General features: G+C 41.7%; 1 protein-coding gene across 4 annotated transcripts in view; it reads right to left on the reverse strand.

The window, feature by feature from the left end:
• The window catches only part of RALYL (RALY RNA binding protein like), a 595,378-nt gene that overhangs the window by 10,425 nt on the left and 567,174 nt on the right, over nucleotides 1–17,779 (reverse strand). For all 4 annotated transcript variants that reach the window (XM_075826067.1, XM_075826069.1, XM_075826068.1 and 1 more), the window contains one exon: nucleotides 10,982–11,095. In XM_075826067.1, the coding sequence (XP_075682182.1) occupies nucleotides 10,982–11,095 (114 nt within the window). The remainder of the gene's footprint in view (nucleotides 1–10,981; nucleotides 11,096–17,779) is intronic.

A 17,779-nucleotide genomic window follows, 5' to 3' on the forward strand; every position in this document is an offset into this window, starting at 1 on the left:
TATGCACTGTTATATAGATTATATATTATACTATGTTATATAGATTATATATTATGCTCTGTTATATAGATTATATATTATACTATGTTATATAGATTATATATTATGCTCTGTTATATAGATTATATATTATACTATGTTATATAGATTATATATTATGCTCTGTTGCCTTCATAATATGGTGCACATCATTTAGAGACTGTATAATGATATTGTTATGTCTGCACGCTCAGCTACTGCCTCCCACATACTTACCTGTCGTCAGTGTCTTTTGGTTTACGGCTGTCGCCGTGACTCTGCCCCGGTCCAAACAGCTTGCACCTTCCCCGCTCTTCCCCAGCTCCTCTATCTTCCACTAGGGTGCATGTGCTGACCATTCCTGTTTTAAAGGGCCCAGGAGCACCAATCCACCCAACTTTCCTTGGTACATAAGGGCACCTTTGCTCTGGGCCTGAGAAATTAGGTTTGTTGTTTGAAGCTAGTTTCCCTGCTGGATTACATTTTGGATTACCGTAGCCGACTCTGCCCAAACTTTTACCACGTCTTGTATGCCGTCTACCCTAATTTCTTGCCCATCTCTCGTAAGATTGAACTCTGCCTGCCTTGAAACCAGCTCGTCCTACTGGGATTGACGGTCTGCAACCTGCCCTGACCTTTGCTAGTTTTGACTGTTTTTTTGCCTACTGTATTTGTTACATAGTCTGTTCACATCAGCTGTTGCCAACGCAAACTACTTTGGGGGTAGCGACCTGGGGATTCCTATTTCCCAAGTCCACATCTATGTACAATCCCTTAGACTCCACTCTCTGGTTTAGCCCCACACCAAATTTGTTGCCAACATAGTGGGTTCACACCATTAGTTATTATTTGGGAGAAACTACACATATGAAGGCACTGCCACCCAAATCAAACCACACCCAATATTACTTCACCAAGATATGTGATCTACAGAGCAATCAACCTATAGTCAACCTTCTCATGTCAACATATGTGCAGGAAGTCCATTAAAACAGTAGATTAGGGGAGAAAAAGAGGAGGATTTTATAAAAAAAATTATTCCCATTCCAAATGCATTCAAAAATCCTTTTTCCTTCTTAGCGCAAAAATGGAACTTCAGATTTAGTGATTTTTGCGACTATTTATTGCCTTTATTATGAATATGACTACTTTGGCAATACATTACATGATTCAAGATTCATTTCATGCCACTTACATATTCAGAATTTTATATTCACAGTAACAGTTCATTACTGCTAAAATAGTATTAACATTCATGAATATTTTATTAGCTTTGTACTGTATTTTTTTCATTTTGATTTTTTTTTTTTGAAGTTTCAGCCATTAAATATAATTAACTTTAGATTGTGTTATACAATCATCAAAGGACAGAATGGTAAAGATGCCACATTAAACAAAAGTGATACGATTGTAAATCCTCAGTGAAACATCTTGCTGTAATTCATCCTACAAGACAAGATCCATAAATAAAAATGGACACAAAGGGACTGACAGATGGGAATAACGCAGCAGGGTAGCAATGACATGGAGATAAACAGACACTGGAGGAATAAGAATGAAAGTCTGTCCTTAATACAAAAGTTAGACAGACAAGAGGGGATAGAACGGCACAAACATCAAACTTGACTATCATTGCAATTAAAATTGTGTAAATTAAGTGAAAAGGGGACAAATGAAAAAACACATGAAATTTAATGAAACATGTAAATGTAGTAGTAAATCAACAAGGAAATATTATCAAGTATGCAAGTACTGAGAGCTGTGGCATACATGGAAGAGAAAGGGCCTTATAGCAAAGATCAAAATTAATCCCCTATTATGGTGTCCTGTTTTGCCTCCCAGAACAGAAAGATATGGTATTTGATTCCCCCTTCAGGACCTTTCTATGACCCTTGGGCCAGTTTCCTACCACCTTGTGAACTAACAATGCAGTTCTTGCCAATGGGATCGAACCAACCAGGGCTCGGTCTACTGTCTTCAATTGCTCCAGAGAAACCACACAGTCTGCCTTAGGTGGAAATTTTAAGTGTAATTATTTTGTTTGTTTTTAATTTTGAAAAGGTACAAAATTCTGTTCTGATTAACTTCAAAATATATGTTTATTGGGGTCGGAGCTTTTTTTTACGAGGCTACAAATCCGTTGCTTTTGTTAGATAGCCATTGAGGTAAAGGATAAAATGCTTGTGGCTTCCATCTACCACTAGAGGGAGCTTACTAGAGTTGAATTTCTCATTAAAGGGGTTGTCCAGTTTCTGAAAACTGATGACCTATCCACCGGATAGGTCATCAGTATATGATCAGTGCGTGTCTGACATCCGGAGCCCGTACCGATCCACAACTCCGGCTGCCTCCGTGCACCGGATGTTTGGAACGGGATGCAGTAATTGGTGCTGGAAGCAGATGGCTCTGACCACTACATAGCGGCCATTTGGCAGAGCTGCATTACTGCAGCTCGGCCGCTATTCTTTGACTGGAGCCATCTGCTTCCGGCAACATCGTCCAGTAGATAGGTCATCAGTTGTCAGACAGTGGAAACCCCCTTTACTTTCAATTAGAGCTGTATAAATCCGTCTTCAGTAGGCTACCTCTAGTGTTGACTGCAGGCAGCCATAATTTTACAGTTAGTTGTAGTCCAGAGCTGCAATCACAATTCTTCTGTACTGAGCCCCGCTCCCTGCCGCCGGCATTCTGGGCTCACCTGTCCGCAGCACTGTCATCTTCCTCCTCTTTGCACGGGGTCTGGTGGCTGCTCCAGCCGCTGACATACTCCTCTTGGTTCCAGCATGCACACGCGCGCTGACCCTTGTATTCTTAAAGGGCCAGTGCGAGCCAATTTTTAAATTATCACCTGAATTCCTATAAAAGCTCCGCCTGCTCTGGAACTCATTGCTAGAGCAATTTGGTTCCTAGTGTTCCTCTGTGTTCCAAGATCCTTGCAGTCTTATCTTCTGAAATTCCTGTGTACCGATCTTTGCCAGTTGTTAGCCATTTATGCCTGCCGCCTGCCCAGACCTATTGCTACGTTTATCGTGCTGAACCTCTACCGTCTGCCCAGACCAATTGCAATGGTTACCACTCTGCCTCTACTAACATCAGCTGTCACCAAGGGAGACCACTCCGGGGGTTGAAACCTATGGTTCCCCCGCAGCAAAGTCCATATCCCTGTACAGGTGTTAAGGGGTGAACACCAGGGGTTCTCTTAGACTCTGCTTTCCAAAGCAGCCCCAAGTTAAATCCCTTGGTGACGAGGAGAGTTCACATCACCCCTTGCTGGCCCGACTACAACCTAACCCTAGGGCTGTCGCTACATCTGCAGGCTTCAAAGCTGAAAATTTCCAACATTCCCTGCTTGTTCAGTGTCTGCACAGTAATTGTTCTGGGGATTTGCATTTTTGGAGGAAACTCTAGTCACTATACAGTAAATTAAATCAGAAAAACATAACTTTCTCACTGCATTATAGGAGCTCAGATAAGCTGTTATGAATGTGTTTGAAAATAAATGTGTCAACTGTTTCCACTGACAAATAGCAGAATTGTGAATGCAGCTCTGGGCTTAAATACAGGATGTATCTCAAAACCATTACAAAATAAGTAATGCAATGTATTTACAAAGTTACTCTATTTTTTATGAATCATATATAACCTGTATAATAGTGTTCAAAACTTCACTAGAAATGCTATTTTACTGTTTGTGTTTTACAAAATACCAAATTCAAACTATTTGACAGTACTGGGTTCTGTGCCTGGCTAAACACTCTACTTACCCCCTCAAATTCATGTGGGGAAGCAAAGTGACAACCTCAGACAACCACAAATAAATTGTGCCAATGTGTTTGTTACTTTATAGTCCCTGGGTCCCTGTAGAGATTTACACTGTTGTTAAGAAACTGCAGAAAAGGTTACAATAGGAGTGTGTGATTTGTAGCTATTTGAGTAGCAGAGTAACATAAATTTACTATAGCATATGATAGTTATGTACAACCATCAAACCCCAACAATAGTAGAAGTGACCCAAACCTGTCCTCTAGAGTTTAGACAGCAATGTTCTTTCTGGCTGCCTATTACCTTTAAACTGTCCCTCCCTGTCCGAGCGACAATCATAAGTCCTGTTCTGTGCTAACCAGTGATGTAAATAGAAGAGAAGGGGCTCCATAGCAAAGATCAAATTTACCAACCATTATGGTGCCAGGTTTTGCCATTCAGGACAGAAGGACCTGGTGTTTGTTTCCCCGTCCATCATCTTTCCATGACCTTTGGGCCAATTCCCCACCCTCTTGTTTGCTAACAATGCAATCCCTCTAGAGAGGGGAGTCCTGCACACTTTCTTAACACTCTGTCGTAAAGTGGATGGGACCATCCAGGGCTGGGTCCCTTACTCCAAGGGCCCCATAGCAACTGGTTTTCTTAAGTATGCACTTGGCACTTCTGTATGCAAGTGACAAATAGCTATAAGATGGTACTTATGTCAGTGGCCCAGGCAGATAAGCCTAAAACATGGTCCAACACTCACCTGTCAGTCGCCCCTTGCTGCAGTTAATAATATGCAGACATAAAATGCAAACACGGTGTCTGTTAGTCTGTTCTCCCTTTCAAATGGGACCTATCAAATCTATGGTATGGGCCTAAAGGGTGCATAAATATCATATGAAACCCCTTCCAACCTCCAGAGGAGCACACATAGTATGATGAGCAATGAGCATAATATTATCTTTACACTGCATAATGATCATATGATCCCCAAAAACCCTAAATCACATGCCCAAACAATGTACACAATGGGATAGAAGACGGAGGGTCTGGGATGTAGGGAGGGAGCCCAGGTAGCTCTGATAATTCCACTGTATGGTGCCCACTGCCCAGATATTACTGCTGGTGGGCCCATGTATAGCATCCAGACAGCAGCAGCGTCCTCTTCTCTGACAGGTGATTGTCAATATAATTTTCCAATTGTCCAATTCCAATTTTCCAATTGTCAATATAATTATATTAATATACTATATACTTAAAGGGGTTTTCCCATCCGACCATGAATTACAGAAATAGCGTAGCTCACTGAGCTATGCTGTTTCCATAAAACCCACAGAACGGAATGGTCACTACTATTGGAGTTACGGAAACAGCGTAGCTCACGCTGTTTCCGTAATTCATGGTCGGGAATCACACGTTTCAGCCACAACACAGAGCAGTAAAACGGGGTTTAGGGGGCGCCGTTCTAGAGATAGACCCGCGTCTATCTGACAGTTATGGCACATCCTGTGGATATGCCATAAATGTCTCTGATGGGAAAACCCCTTTACGTTTTCGCTGCAGTTTTTTTCCGCAGACTGGGCATGAGATTTTCAGAATCTCATCCACTTTGCTGCTATTGTAAATGCTGTGGAATTTCTACACAGAATTCTGTTGTGGAAATTCCACAGCATTTACGCTACGTGGGTTCCCGGCCTTATAGTCATGAATTTCCCTTCAGTAATAATGTATCGCTGTCACTAGTCATTTCCCCTTGAGAATGAATTGGGGTTCTGCTAAAGTAGGAAAATTCATAACACAAAGTAGAAGCTCTCAGTCTTTATGTAATAACAATACTACAATATAAGAGCATCAGACTAATAAAAAATACAAAGGAAATGCCCTTTAAATACCCAACAAGACTAATGTAGCTCTTCAAATGAAAGTGATTGCCTCACGTAAAATGCTATTTCCTTCATTGTCGACCATTAAATCAGTGTCGTGTGTCTAGACCAATACATTTGTATGAAAATTAATCAGAAAAGCATTTTTCAGTGAAAGGTTAAGCATTGCTGTGAAGGTGGAAGGAATAAAAAACATTGGCAAGTAAAGACTTAATACTGTAATACGCTGCAGATTTTTTGCAATGAAATCCGTTGCAGAACATCTGCAGTGTTTACGCTGTTTGTGTCCTTATCCATATAGCGCTCTGTGATATGTCAGAACCATTCTCCCCTAGAATCAGCTTGGTTGTGGTACTGTATATATGTCAGATCTTGGTTCTGGATCTGTAATTATACAGGATAGTCCTGCCTCCAAACCCACCTTTCCATGTTTGAGTGACATCTCCCTGGCTGATACAACTTTCTCGGATGCACCATTGCATTGTGGCACTACACACAAGGGAGGCTGTGTGGCACTATACACAAGGGGGAGCTGTTTGGCACTATACACAAGGGGGAGCTGTGTGGCACTATACACAAGGGGGAGCTGTGTGGCACTATACACAAGGGGGAGCTGTGTGGCACTATACACATGGGGAACTGTATGGCACTGTTTACAAGGGGGAGGGCAGTGGCTCTATCTACAGGGGGCTGAGTGTGGCACAATCTACAGGGGTTTGTGTTTGGCACTATCTACTAAGGGGGGGCTGTGCTGCACTATCTAGTAAGGGGGGCTGTGTGGCACTATATACAAGGGAGGGGGGCTGTGTGGCACTATATACAGTGGGAGCTGTATAGCGCTATATACAGTGGGGGCTTTATGGCGATGTCTACAGAGGCTGTATGGCACTATCTACAAGGGGGAGCTGGGGGTGCTATCTACAAATGGGGTATGACACTATCTATAGGCGGGGCTTTATAGCACTGTCTACAGGGGGGCTGTATGGCACATTCTACAGGGGGCACTATTTATAAGGGGGGCTGCTTGTGGCACCCGGGGGGGGGGGCCCGGTCAAGAGTTTGTTATTGGGCCCAGTCTTACCTAGTTACGCCCCTGCCTAGAATCATACCTTCATTATACAGCATCTGAGGAAATATGCCACAAACACTTTACTGCAGGTGTTTATAAAATGCGTTTTTAAAAACGCTTCATAAACAAACGTGTGAAGGAACCCTAAGACCAGGATCACACACATACAGTTTTTGATGCAGTTTTTGGTGCAGTTTTTTTTAGCCAAACCCAGAAGTGAACACAAAAGAAAGGAGATGCATCAGTCTTTTCTTTATACTTTTCCTTCCTTTTGGATCCACTTCTGACTTTATTTTGCGACTGTCACATTACAAGAGCCATAACGTTTTTATTTTCCCATCAACGTAGTAGTAAGAGGGCTTTTTTTTGTATCAACTTCACCATATAAGTTATTGGTTAACTATTATAAATTTTTCGAGGGGGATAATGTAAAAAAATAACAATTCCGCCAGGCGTTATGCACTGTGCAGTACAAATGATGTGTTAACTTTCTTCTAAGGCTTCATTCACATCTGCATTGGGGTTCCGTTCATGGTTTCAGGTTTTTTTGCAGAATCAATAGTGTAGTCGACTGCGGAAACCTTACGGATCGGAGACAAACAAACCATTTGGAATGAAAGCCTTACCATTGAAATCAACGGTAATGCAAATGGAAAGTTATGGTTTCCATTTGGTTTCCGTTCATGGGTTCCCCTGATGGAAAGGTCAACAGAACACATGAACGGAACCCTGAAGTTCTCACGTAGCGTAACCGCTGCAGAATTTCCACAATGGAATTCTATGCGGAAATTCCGTAGCATTTACAGTAGCAGCAAAGTATATGAGAGTTAGAAAATCTCATGCCCACGCTGCGGCAAAAAAAAGACAGCGGAAACGTTAATAAATTGACCTGCGGTGTGGAATTTAATTCCACATCATGTCAATTATTGGTGCATTTTTGTTGATTTTCTGTTGCGGGTTTTCCCCAGTTTATTCAATGGGGATGCAAAACCCACAACAGAAAGCCAACTAATTGCAGCAATTACATAGCAAAAATCGAAAACTCCGGAAACAAAAATATAAAATCATACTTACGTATGAACGCTTTTTTAAGCAGTGAAAATTCTATCTGAAAACCTGCACCGCAAGGTGCTGCAGGTTCCAGGTCGGATACGCTGGTGATTTTTATGAAGCATATCTGATCCGTGGGAACCCGGCTTAAGGTTTGTTGCAATTTCAACAATACAAAATACGTGTATTTTTTATGTTTTAGTACTTTTACACCAAAAAAACATGTTTTATGAAAAGAAAAAAAATCATGTTTGTATCGTTGCATTCTAGGAGCCATGACTTATTTATTTCTATGACGATGGAGCTGGATAAGGGCTTCGTGTTTTCGGAACGAGCTTTACTTTTTATTGGCACAATTTTGGGGTGCTTAGAACTTTTTTGATTGACTCTTAATCAATTAAAAAATTTTGTGGGGAAATAGGAACAAGAAAATCTGTTTTTTTTTTACAATATTCAACGTGCGGTATATTTCATTGTTTTTATAGTTGATTATTTTTACTGAATAAAAGACATATTTTTTTATGTGTTTATTTAACTTTACATACTAATCCAAAGCATTTTTGCCGGTCAGTGTATTACAGTGTACTACAACAGCACAGGATGGGAAAGGATTAATATGTTCTAGAATTATTTCTCAAAAATAACTATCATGGCAAAAAAGTGCCTTATCCCTTATGCATTTGCTACTTTTTTTTGCAAAATTGTGGCAAAATCACATACAACATAATCAATGCAGATCATAATAGTCCCCTAAATTAAAGGGGTTGTCCGGGCACAGGGCTATTTTTCATACTGATGACCTATCTACAGGACAAGTCATCAGTATATGATAGGTGGGGGTCTGACATCCGGACCGCACACCAATTAGCTGCTCTGACTGCCTCCAGCAGATGTCCGTGGCAGATGGCTCCATACATTGCATAGTGGCTGTGCGGCAGTACTGCAGCTCTGCTACTGTTCAAGTGAATAGGAGTAGAGTTGCAGCACTGCAGCATGGTCGCTATGCAGTGTACGATGCCATCTGCTTCCGGCACTAAACACTGCCTAGGTATCCGGGACAGTTGATCAATGCGGGGTCCGGGTGTCAGATCCCCACCGATCATATACTGATGACCTCTCCTGTGAATAGGTCATCAGTATGAAAAACCACCCCGGCCCCGGACAACCCCTTTAAGAAAAAAAATATAACCGTTTTATCAAAAACACATACAACTTAATCAATGCAGACCCTAACATCACGCTGATGGCCCTTCTAAGGCCAACATCACACAGAGTTTTGATGCAGTTTTAATTGCAGTTTTCAGCACAGTTTATTTTAGCCAAACATAGAACAAGGACATGCATCAGTCTTTTCTATACACATTCCCTTCCTTGTGGATCCACTTCTGGGTTTGGCTCACAAAACTGACCAAAAAAAAAAAATGCACCAAAAACTGCATCAAAAGTCTGTGTGTGATTTTGGCTTTAGGGCACGTTCTGACACGGCTGAGTTTTTCCGCTGCAAATGTTGGTGCAGATTCGGGGCAATGACACAACGAATCTGCACCAACATTTGCATATTTGACAGGTAATTCAGACGTTGCAGATATCACAGCGGACTTGCCACAGATTTCAGTTTTTGCATTGCAAAGGCTGAAATCTGCAGTGAAATTCCACTTCTTCTCCGCAACAGACAGTGCATGCTGCGGAGGGAAAATTCTGCACCGCAGCCTATGGTCCGCAGCGGAGTTTTCCGCAATGTCTGAACTAACTTGCCTAAAATGTATTGAAACAAATGTCAAAAACGGCCGCTGGAGAATTCCAATGCAGACTGTCCGCAGCAGCATTCCACAGCAATTCCGCCACGTGTGAACCTGCCCTTAGGCCTTATTTACACGAACGTGTCCGTTTTGCACGCACAAAAAACGCTGCATTTTGCGCGCGCAAAAGTTCAGTGTGGCATCTGTATATGGTGCGTGGCTGCGTGATTTTCGCGCAGCCAGCATCATTAAGACACTCTGTTTTTATGTTTACAAACATAAATGCACGAGGTGCTTTTCTGTTTTCATTCATTTCTTTTACTACTGTAGCGCGAATCACGCGCAGCACCCGGAAGTGCTTCCGTGCGCCGAGCGTGATTTGCACGCATCCATTGACTTCAATGGGTGCGTGCTGCACGAAACACGGGCAAGTATAGGACATGTCGTGAGTTTTACGCAGCGGACACACGCTGCGTGATTCACTGACAGTCTGAACGGCCCCATTCACTTACATAAGTCCGTGCGACGCGTGTGGAAATCATGCATTCACACGCGGCAAATTTTGTTGCAGAAATTTCTGTGACTGAAAATCAGTTCCATTCATCTGAATTAATCTTGCAAAAATCTATAAACCTGCTGCAGAAGTAACGCCATTTAGATGAATGCATTAGATTTTCCGTCGCAGAAGTTTCCGCAACAAATTCTGCCAGGTGTGAATCCCCCCTAAATCCCGTAATATTAATTGAAAGCACATTATTTCACTTTAATGAAACGAGAGTCTACAATGTGCAAAATACTAACATGATTTGTTGTGCTGCATTAGGGTATGTTCACACGGCCAAATTTCAGACGTATACGAGGCGTATTATGCCTTGTTTTACGTCTGAAAATACGGCTCCAATACGTCGGCAAACATCTGCCCATTCATTTGAATGGGTTTGCCGACGTACTGTGCCGACGACCTGTTATTTACGCGTCATCGTTTGACAGCTGTCAAACGACGACGCGTAAAAATACAGCCTCGTCAAAAGAAGTGCAGGACACTTCTTTGGACGTTTTTGGAGCTGTTTTCTCATAGACTCCAATGAAAACAGCTCCAAAAACGGACGTAAAAAACGCAGCGAAAACGGCGTGAAAACGCCGCGAAAAATGCGAGTTGGTAAAAAACGTCTGAAAAGCAGGGTCTGTTTTCCCTTGAAAACAGCTCTGGATTTTCAGACGTTTTTGTTGACTACGTGTGAACATACCCTTATGTGGGTCTGATACGACAATAATGTTTTCATCATCTCAGATGAACATCAGCAATGAAGGTTTTGCTTATTTTATCTCAATTCCCATTGATTCGTATTTGCAATGTGTTTATAGATTTTCTATTCATTCTTAGAAAATCCGTAGCTTTGAGTTATGTTTTCTTTAGGTTTAATTTCCTTTTTAATGAGATTCCCCAGCCGGTGACATAAATCATTTTCACCAACCTGCTTCAGCTTTCTGCTGTTTTTCAATTTTTTCCAGCCTTCCCAGCAAAGAGTCGATTTTGGTCTTGATTTGGGTCAGTTCCTTTTTGATTGTTTGCAGCTCATCTGACTTCACTGGAGAGAGAAAAATGGAGCAAATCACGAAAACAATAATTTCATCCCAACAGACAGATAGCACAACTATCTCAAATGTTCCGCATATAATGGTGCGGCCATGAGGTATCATTTCTACGTCTGTTATTTTCTACATTATGGGTGTATATATTTTGAACAAGATCTATCATATCATAGAAAACTAACTTCAATGGTGACATCGTGGAACATGAACATTTATTATATCCATGTATCTGCTGGCTCATAAATGTAACGTTTTTACACGTGTCTTCACTATGTCCATGGTTTTGGAATGAGTTCCTGGACGCATTCTGATACAGATGATACAGCAGTGGAGAGATTGCCAATGTAATAGAGCGGAGTTTGTCATATTTGACAACATATCACGCTGTTTACGCCTCATGTACACGGCTGTTTACGCCTCATGTACAAGGTGTATGAGGCCTGTACTGTACCTACCTATTTGTCCGATTTCATACAGAGGCATATATAGAGATTTTTTGTTGGATTCTGAACTAATTAGTCAAAAATACATTTGTGGTATACTATATCATATGCCGTTTTACAAAGATATTCTTCCCTAGAAGCTTCTAGGGAGGATTGCTTCTAGGAAATAATATCTTCTACAGTATGATATGGCGACATACAGAGTCTCTGTGGCAGAGCCATGCGCATGGGGCCTTGTCTGTAATATCCCACAGAACAGCAGCCAAAGTTTATACATTAAAGTGTCTCTCTGGGACTAGACGGTGATTAGTGAGGTTCCTGCCAATTAGCACAATGAATGGGCCACAGCGATCGAATGGGATGAGCTGCAGTACCAGGAACAGCCACTTGAATGGTAGAGCCACTGTGACTATGTAAACACTGAAAACTTCATTTTGCTAATTAGTGGGGGTCCTGGAGGTCAGGAAACCCCCTTTGACATCTTGTGAGTTATCAAGATGCACAAAATACAGTAAAATGATAAATTCAGCTCTGCTACATCTATATGGATGTGATGTTAAGATGTCCACATTTTTCTATCCATGTAATATACTGTAAATATACATATATTCAACACACCTTATGGAACGATAATAATCTATTTTAAGAGTACTGTATAATATGTTAATAATAATATTTACAATAAGTAACATTTTTACATGAATTGTGTTGAAATTTTAATAAAGTTTCTCGAACTTAAGTTTTCTCGACAAGTTTAGGAGAATTTGTATTGCAATTCTATTTGCCATCTTGCCATACTAATATGATGCCCTCTTGGGAATGGAAGTCTTTTTTTTTAATAAGGCAGTTCAGCATATTTCTGAATGGTTCTCAGCTTAAGTCATCTTTTCTTTCTTTGGAGAGATCATCAATGCTATAAGCGATCCGTGAATTTGTGCAAATTCAATTTCAAAAGATGTCTAATGAAAAGGAATAAAACTCTGATCTGAGAGAAATGACTTCTGTAAGATGAATGGCATGGGAGTAGCTCACGAAATACAATTCAAATCATCCAAAAGTCAAATCCTTTGCAGAGATGCCATAAATAATCTTAGTATGAATAGACACCATTCCTACCAGTACATTATAATAACAAATCTTTTCAGCATTTAATATCAGTGTCATAGCAGCAGAAAATCCATAAGAAATATATCAACAGACATCCTATAGTTTAAAAATAAATAGGGTTTGGGATTATGGACAACGTCATCATTGTCATATGAAGATGCTTTCAAAACAGCACATTTCCCTCCGCACTCCAGATGGATCCAAATCCCAGCACTTTGTGTTATGTAAAGAGTTTTATTTTTCATCACACGTGGACATATCAACATCTGATCTTCATTGAAACATTATATAAACATAAAGATAATTTACAAAACTTTGAAGGATACCAATAACGCAGCTGGATTGTAAAATATTACAGAAAGGCCTTGATAACTGGCAGCCTGGGTGAGAAAGTGGCAGATTCAATTTAATGCTGGTAAATGTAACATAAAGCACTTAGGCCGCTGTAATTACTGCAGGAATAAAACTGGGCAATAAAGGCCCTTTTAGGCCTCATGCACACGACCGTATTTTTTCCCACCCGTAAATACTGGCGTAAATATGGGTCCGGTGTCACACGTATTCCACCCGTATTTACGGGCACGTTTTTGGCGGCAAAATAGCACTGCACTAATCGGCAGCCCCTTCTCTCTATCAGTGCAGGATAGAGAGAAGGGACAGCCCTTTCTGTAATAAAAGTTCAAGAAATTCATACTTACCCGGCCGTTGTCTTGGTGACGCGTCCCTCTCTTCACATCCAGCCCGACATCCCTGGATGACGCGGCAGTCCATGTGACCGCTGCAGCCTGTGATTGACCTGTGATTGGCTGCAGCGGTCACATGGGCTGAAACGTCATCCAGGGACGGCCAGGATGTCGGGCCGGATGTCGAGAGGGACGCGTCACCAAGGCAACGGCCGGGAGACCGCACTGGAGGAAGCAGGAAGTTCTCGGTAAGTATGAACGTTTTTTATTTTTTACAGGTTGCTCTTTGTTCTGATCGGTAGTCACTGTCCAGGGTGCTGAAAGAGTTACTGCCGATCAGTTAACTCTTTCAGCTCCCTGGACTGTGACTATTTACTGACGTCGCTTAGCAACGCTGCCGTAATGACGGGTGCACACATGTAGCCACCCGTCATTACGGGAGCTCCATAGACTTCTATGGACTGTCCATGCCGTTATTACGGCCTGAAATAGGACATGTTCTATCTTTTTTAACGGCACGGGCACCTTCCCGTAAGAAAACGGGAAGGTACCCGTGGCCAATAGAAGTCTATGAGCCCGTTATTACGGGTCGTAATTACGACCCGTAACAACGGGAGTTTTTACGGTCGTGTGCATGAGGCCTAACACTGGGCAATTAGCGGGCAGACAAGCGTTCATAGAACGCTCGTGCCCGATAATTGCCCTGTGTAAACAGGGCAGCGATCAGCAGATGAAGGAGCAAGCACTCGATCATCTGCTGATCGTATCGTTTTAAAAAAGTAAAGTATTATCATTGTCGGCAGCACACCTCCCTGTGTAATCAAGGAGACGCGCTGCCGACATGATAATAATGTATGGGGAGGAGCGGTCGGAGTAACGACCGCTCATCCCCATACATAGCTCAGTGACAGGAGCAAATGAGCACTGATCAACGATGTCTCGTTGATCGGTGCTCGCTGCACCAGCCAAATATCGGCAGGTGTAAAAGGCCCTTAACAGAGCAAGAGAAGGACCGGGGTATTCTGGTTACAAGTAAGCTAAGCAGCAGTACTCAATGTCAAGCAGCAGCTGCAATAGCAAATAAGATTTTAGGTTGTATAGAAAGAGAGATAAAAAACAGTGATCCCAATGCAATACTGCCCCTCTATTAATCCCTTGCAAGACCACATCTTGACTATGACATTCAGTTTTGGGCTCCCCATCGTAAGTATATAGGCGAGATGGAGAGGGTTCAAAGGCGGGCGACTTGATTATTAAAGGGGATGATAGGTCTCACTTACAATGAGAGCCTTTAAAAAAATGGTCTTTATAGCGGTTTTCTACTCTGACAAAGCGATCATGATCCTCCTGAACAGAGGACCCACCTCTATTAACTCAGAATTAATTAATAGGGTACATGGGTTTTCTAAATTAAACAAACCTTTAAATGTCCAACAACTTGATTCAAATTACAATCCAGGTAATATTATTCCATATACACCATCATATCATATTTAATATTTTGTCCCGGGAACCGGAGGGTCGCTTTAATGGTAAAGTATCAGAGGGAACTGACCACCTGCACATGTAAGTCAGATCCGTGGGGTCAGTTAAATGTATAAACTCTGGATTTATCACAACGCAGCGAATACGATACTAGCACAATGATATTTGCACTATTGATGAGTCTATAAAGTATTTTGCCTTCACTCTTGTAGGAAGTGCATCCAGTTTTTAGAAATGATAGTTATTTGTCCAGGCACAGTTTTCCCTCAGGTGAGCTATTTTTGGTACGTGGAATTTAAACAAAATGTCTTGTCCAATGCCACAAAGGACTGGCATAGGAATTCATGCCAGGTTCTCTCAAGTCTCTTAAGGTCAATGTTAGTCAATGCATGAAGCCACCGGCTCTATCCAGACATAGCTGAAGATATTTCACATCCATTTATAGTGACACTAAATTTAAAATCTATCCTATTTACATTTGCTGTACTGTTGAATACAGTCGGTTTTTCCCAGTTATCAGCCATTCTGCAGATTATGGTTATGTTCTTCAATGGGATTATTGACAGTAATCCCACTACATGACGCCTTCATATCTCTAGTTATGAAAGCCTCCAGAAACATTAACAAATAGAAATGTGAATTATTTTAGTAGCTAACTATCTAAGTTGTACCGTACTTTAGTTCTACCTTTTGGAAATCTACTATATAGCTGGTTAACCAAAGACATGCGTGATCTACATCTCTTGATGGGGCTCACATTATTCTACCCATCCATGGACTGCACTCATCAGGGTACTTTTTCACTATCACTGTTATAGGGGTCCTGTGGCTGTCACTCTTATGAGGTTGCTGTGGCTGTCACTGTTAGGGTATGTGCACACGATGAGAGGCTTTTACGGCTGAAATGACAGACTGTTTTCAGGAGAAAACAGCTGCCTCGTTTCAGCCGTAAATGCTCCTCCTCGTATTATGCGAGGCGTCTGTGACACTCGTAAATCTTGAGCTGCTCTTCATTGAGTTCAATGAAGAACGGCTCAAATTACGTTGCAAAGAAGTGTCCTGCACTTCTTTGCCGAGGCAGTCAATTTACGCGTCGTCGTTTGACAGCTGTCAAACGACGACGCGTAAATTACAGGTCGTCGGCACAGTACGTCGGCAAACCCATTCACATGAATGGGCAGATGTTTGCCGACGTATTGGAGCCGTATTTTAAGGCGTAAATCGAGGCATAATACACCTCGTTTACGCCTGAAAATAGGTCGTGTGAACCCAGCCTTATAGGGGTCCTGCGGCTGTCACTGTTATGAGGGTGCTGTAGCTGTCACTGTTATATGGGTCCTGCGGCTGTCACTGTTATGAGGGTGCTGTGGCTGTCACTGTTATAGGGGTCTTGTGGCTGTCACTGTTATAGGGGTCCTGTGGCTGTCACTGTTATAGGGGTCCTGTGGCTGTCACTGTTATGAGGGTGCTGTGGCTCATACTGGTGATCCTGTGGCTGTTACTCAAGGGTGTAACTATAGTCGTAGCAGCCATAGCAGCTGCCATGGAGCTTGGAGGTTGAGGGGGCCCATACATGTGCCAGAACATTGATATATTTATGATTCCTACCTTTAATTATTGGTACTTTTGCAGCTGTTTCAGTCTGATGTCACTAGGTGGTGAGGGCCCTACTCATTTTGCTATGGGGCCCAATTAATTTTAGTTACGCCCCTTCTGTTACTGTTATGGGGATTGTGTGCCAGAAACTGTCTTTGGGGGTCCTTTTTGCTGTCACTGTTATGGGGTCCAGTGGCAGGTACTTCATGTTATCATTTTGTGTTTACATGGGGACAGAAAATCCTGGTAAATCGCTGTAAAATCATAGCACAGTCATATTGGAATTGAAAATGTAAAGCAATTTACCTCAACTTATTGTCACCATTTAGTCCCAGCCTTATTGGTACATTAGCACTTGAGTTTCCCAGAAAAACAATTGTGAATTTCGGCATACTGACAAAAAGATTTGTTGCCCCTGCTATATGCTAGTGTACAGTCATAACTTTAACTAAATGAACTGGTCAAAATAAATGTACTCCTAAAATTCTTTACACAATGTAATATTTATGGATATACCAGGAGTCAGTAATATATATTTTGTTATTTTCAAATTTGTACCTACCTACCTACCTACCTACCTAGGAGGCGCTTTGGACCTTGGGACTCTCCCTCACACAGAAAATCAATGTGATGACATCACTTGCATTTCCTGTTTTCACCAGTGGCGGCACTACAGTGCAGAGGGAAGATCTATCTAATAACCATCATCTTTCCCTTTCATTTCTATAGGGATTGGATGTCTAGATTGACACTTGCTATTATTCAATGTTCAAGCTCAGTGATTAGATGGACATGGACTGTTGATGCACATGTGGCTAACCCTTCTGCAATAGTGATACCCAAGCTATGCTCAGGCAAATCTGCTCCTTTTGTCTTTCTTGAAAATGTAGGATTAATATTGCAATTATATGTAAAAAATATTGTCAAATTTGCTGCAAGGAACAGACCTGATACGTGTGCAAGTGACATCAGCCATATTCCTGCCTTAGAAGTGATGACCTATATAGGTTTTATTTCTCAGCCTCCTGTAGACCATGCATTGCATTTTATTGATTCTAGAAGAATACTGTTATAGGTAATTTTGCCATATTAAATTTGCAATGTCCACTTTAATGGAATTTTACTGATCTCGTATTTGCAGAGATGTCAATTGCTTTCAGGGTAAACATTAATGCAGCCTATGGTTGACTATAATCTTAGACATAGGAGAATAATTTTAGGACAGAAAAGTGCGGCATGCTTGACTCTGTGGAGGTTGGCTGTTACTGCCCCTTCTGGCAGGTCTTGGAATTGCAGGAAGTACAGAAGCTAGAGACCTGGCTATTTACTTGCTCTGGTAAATGTGCATGTTTATGGGGTGTTAAGG

Source organism: Rhinoderma darwinii, chromosome 5 (assembly GCF_050947455.1).
Source record: "Rhinoderma darwinii isolate aRhiDar2 chromosome 5, aRhiDar2.hap1, whole genome shotgun sequence".
Taxonomy (NCBI): Eukaryota; Metazoa; Chordata; class Amphibia; order Anura; family Rhinodermatidae; genus Rhinoderma; species Rhinoderma darwinii.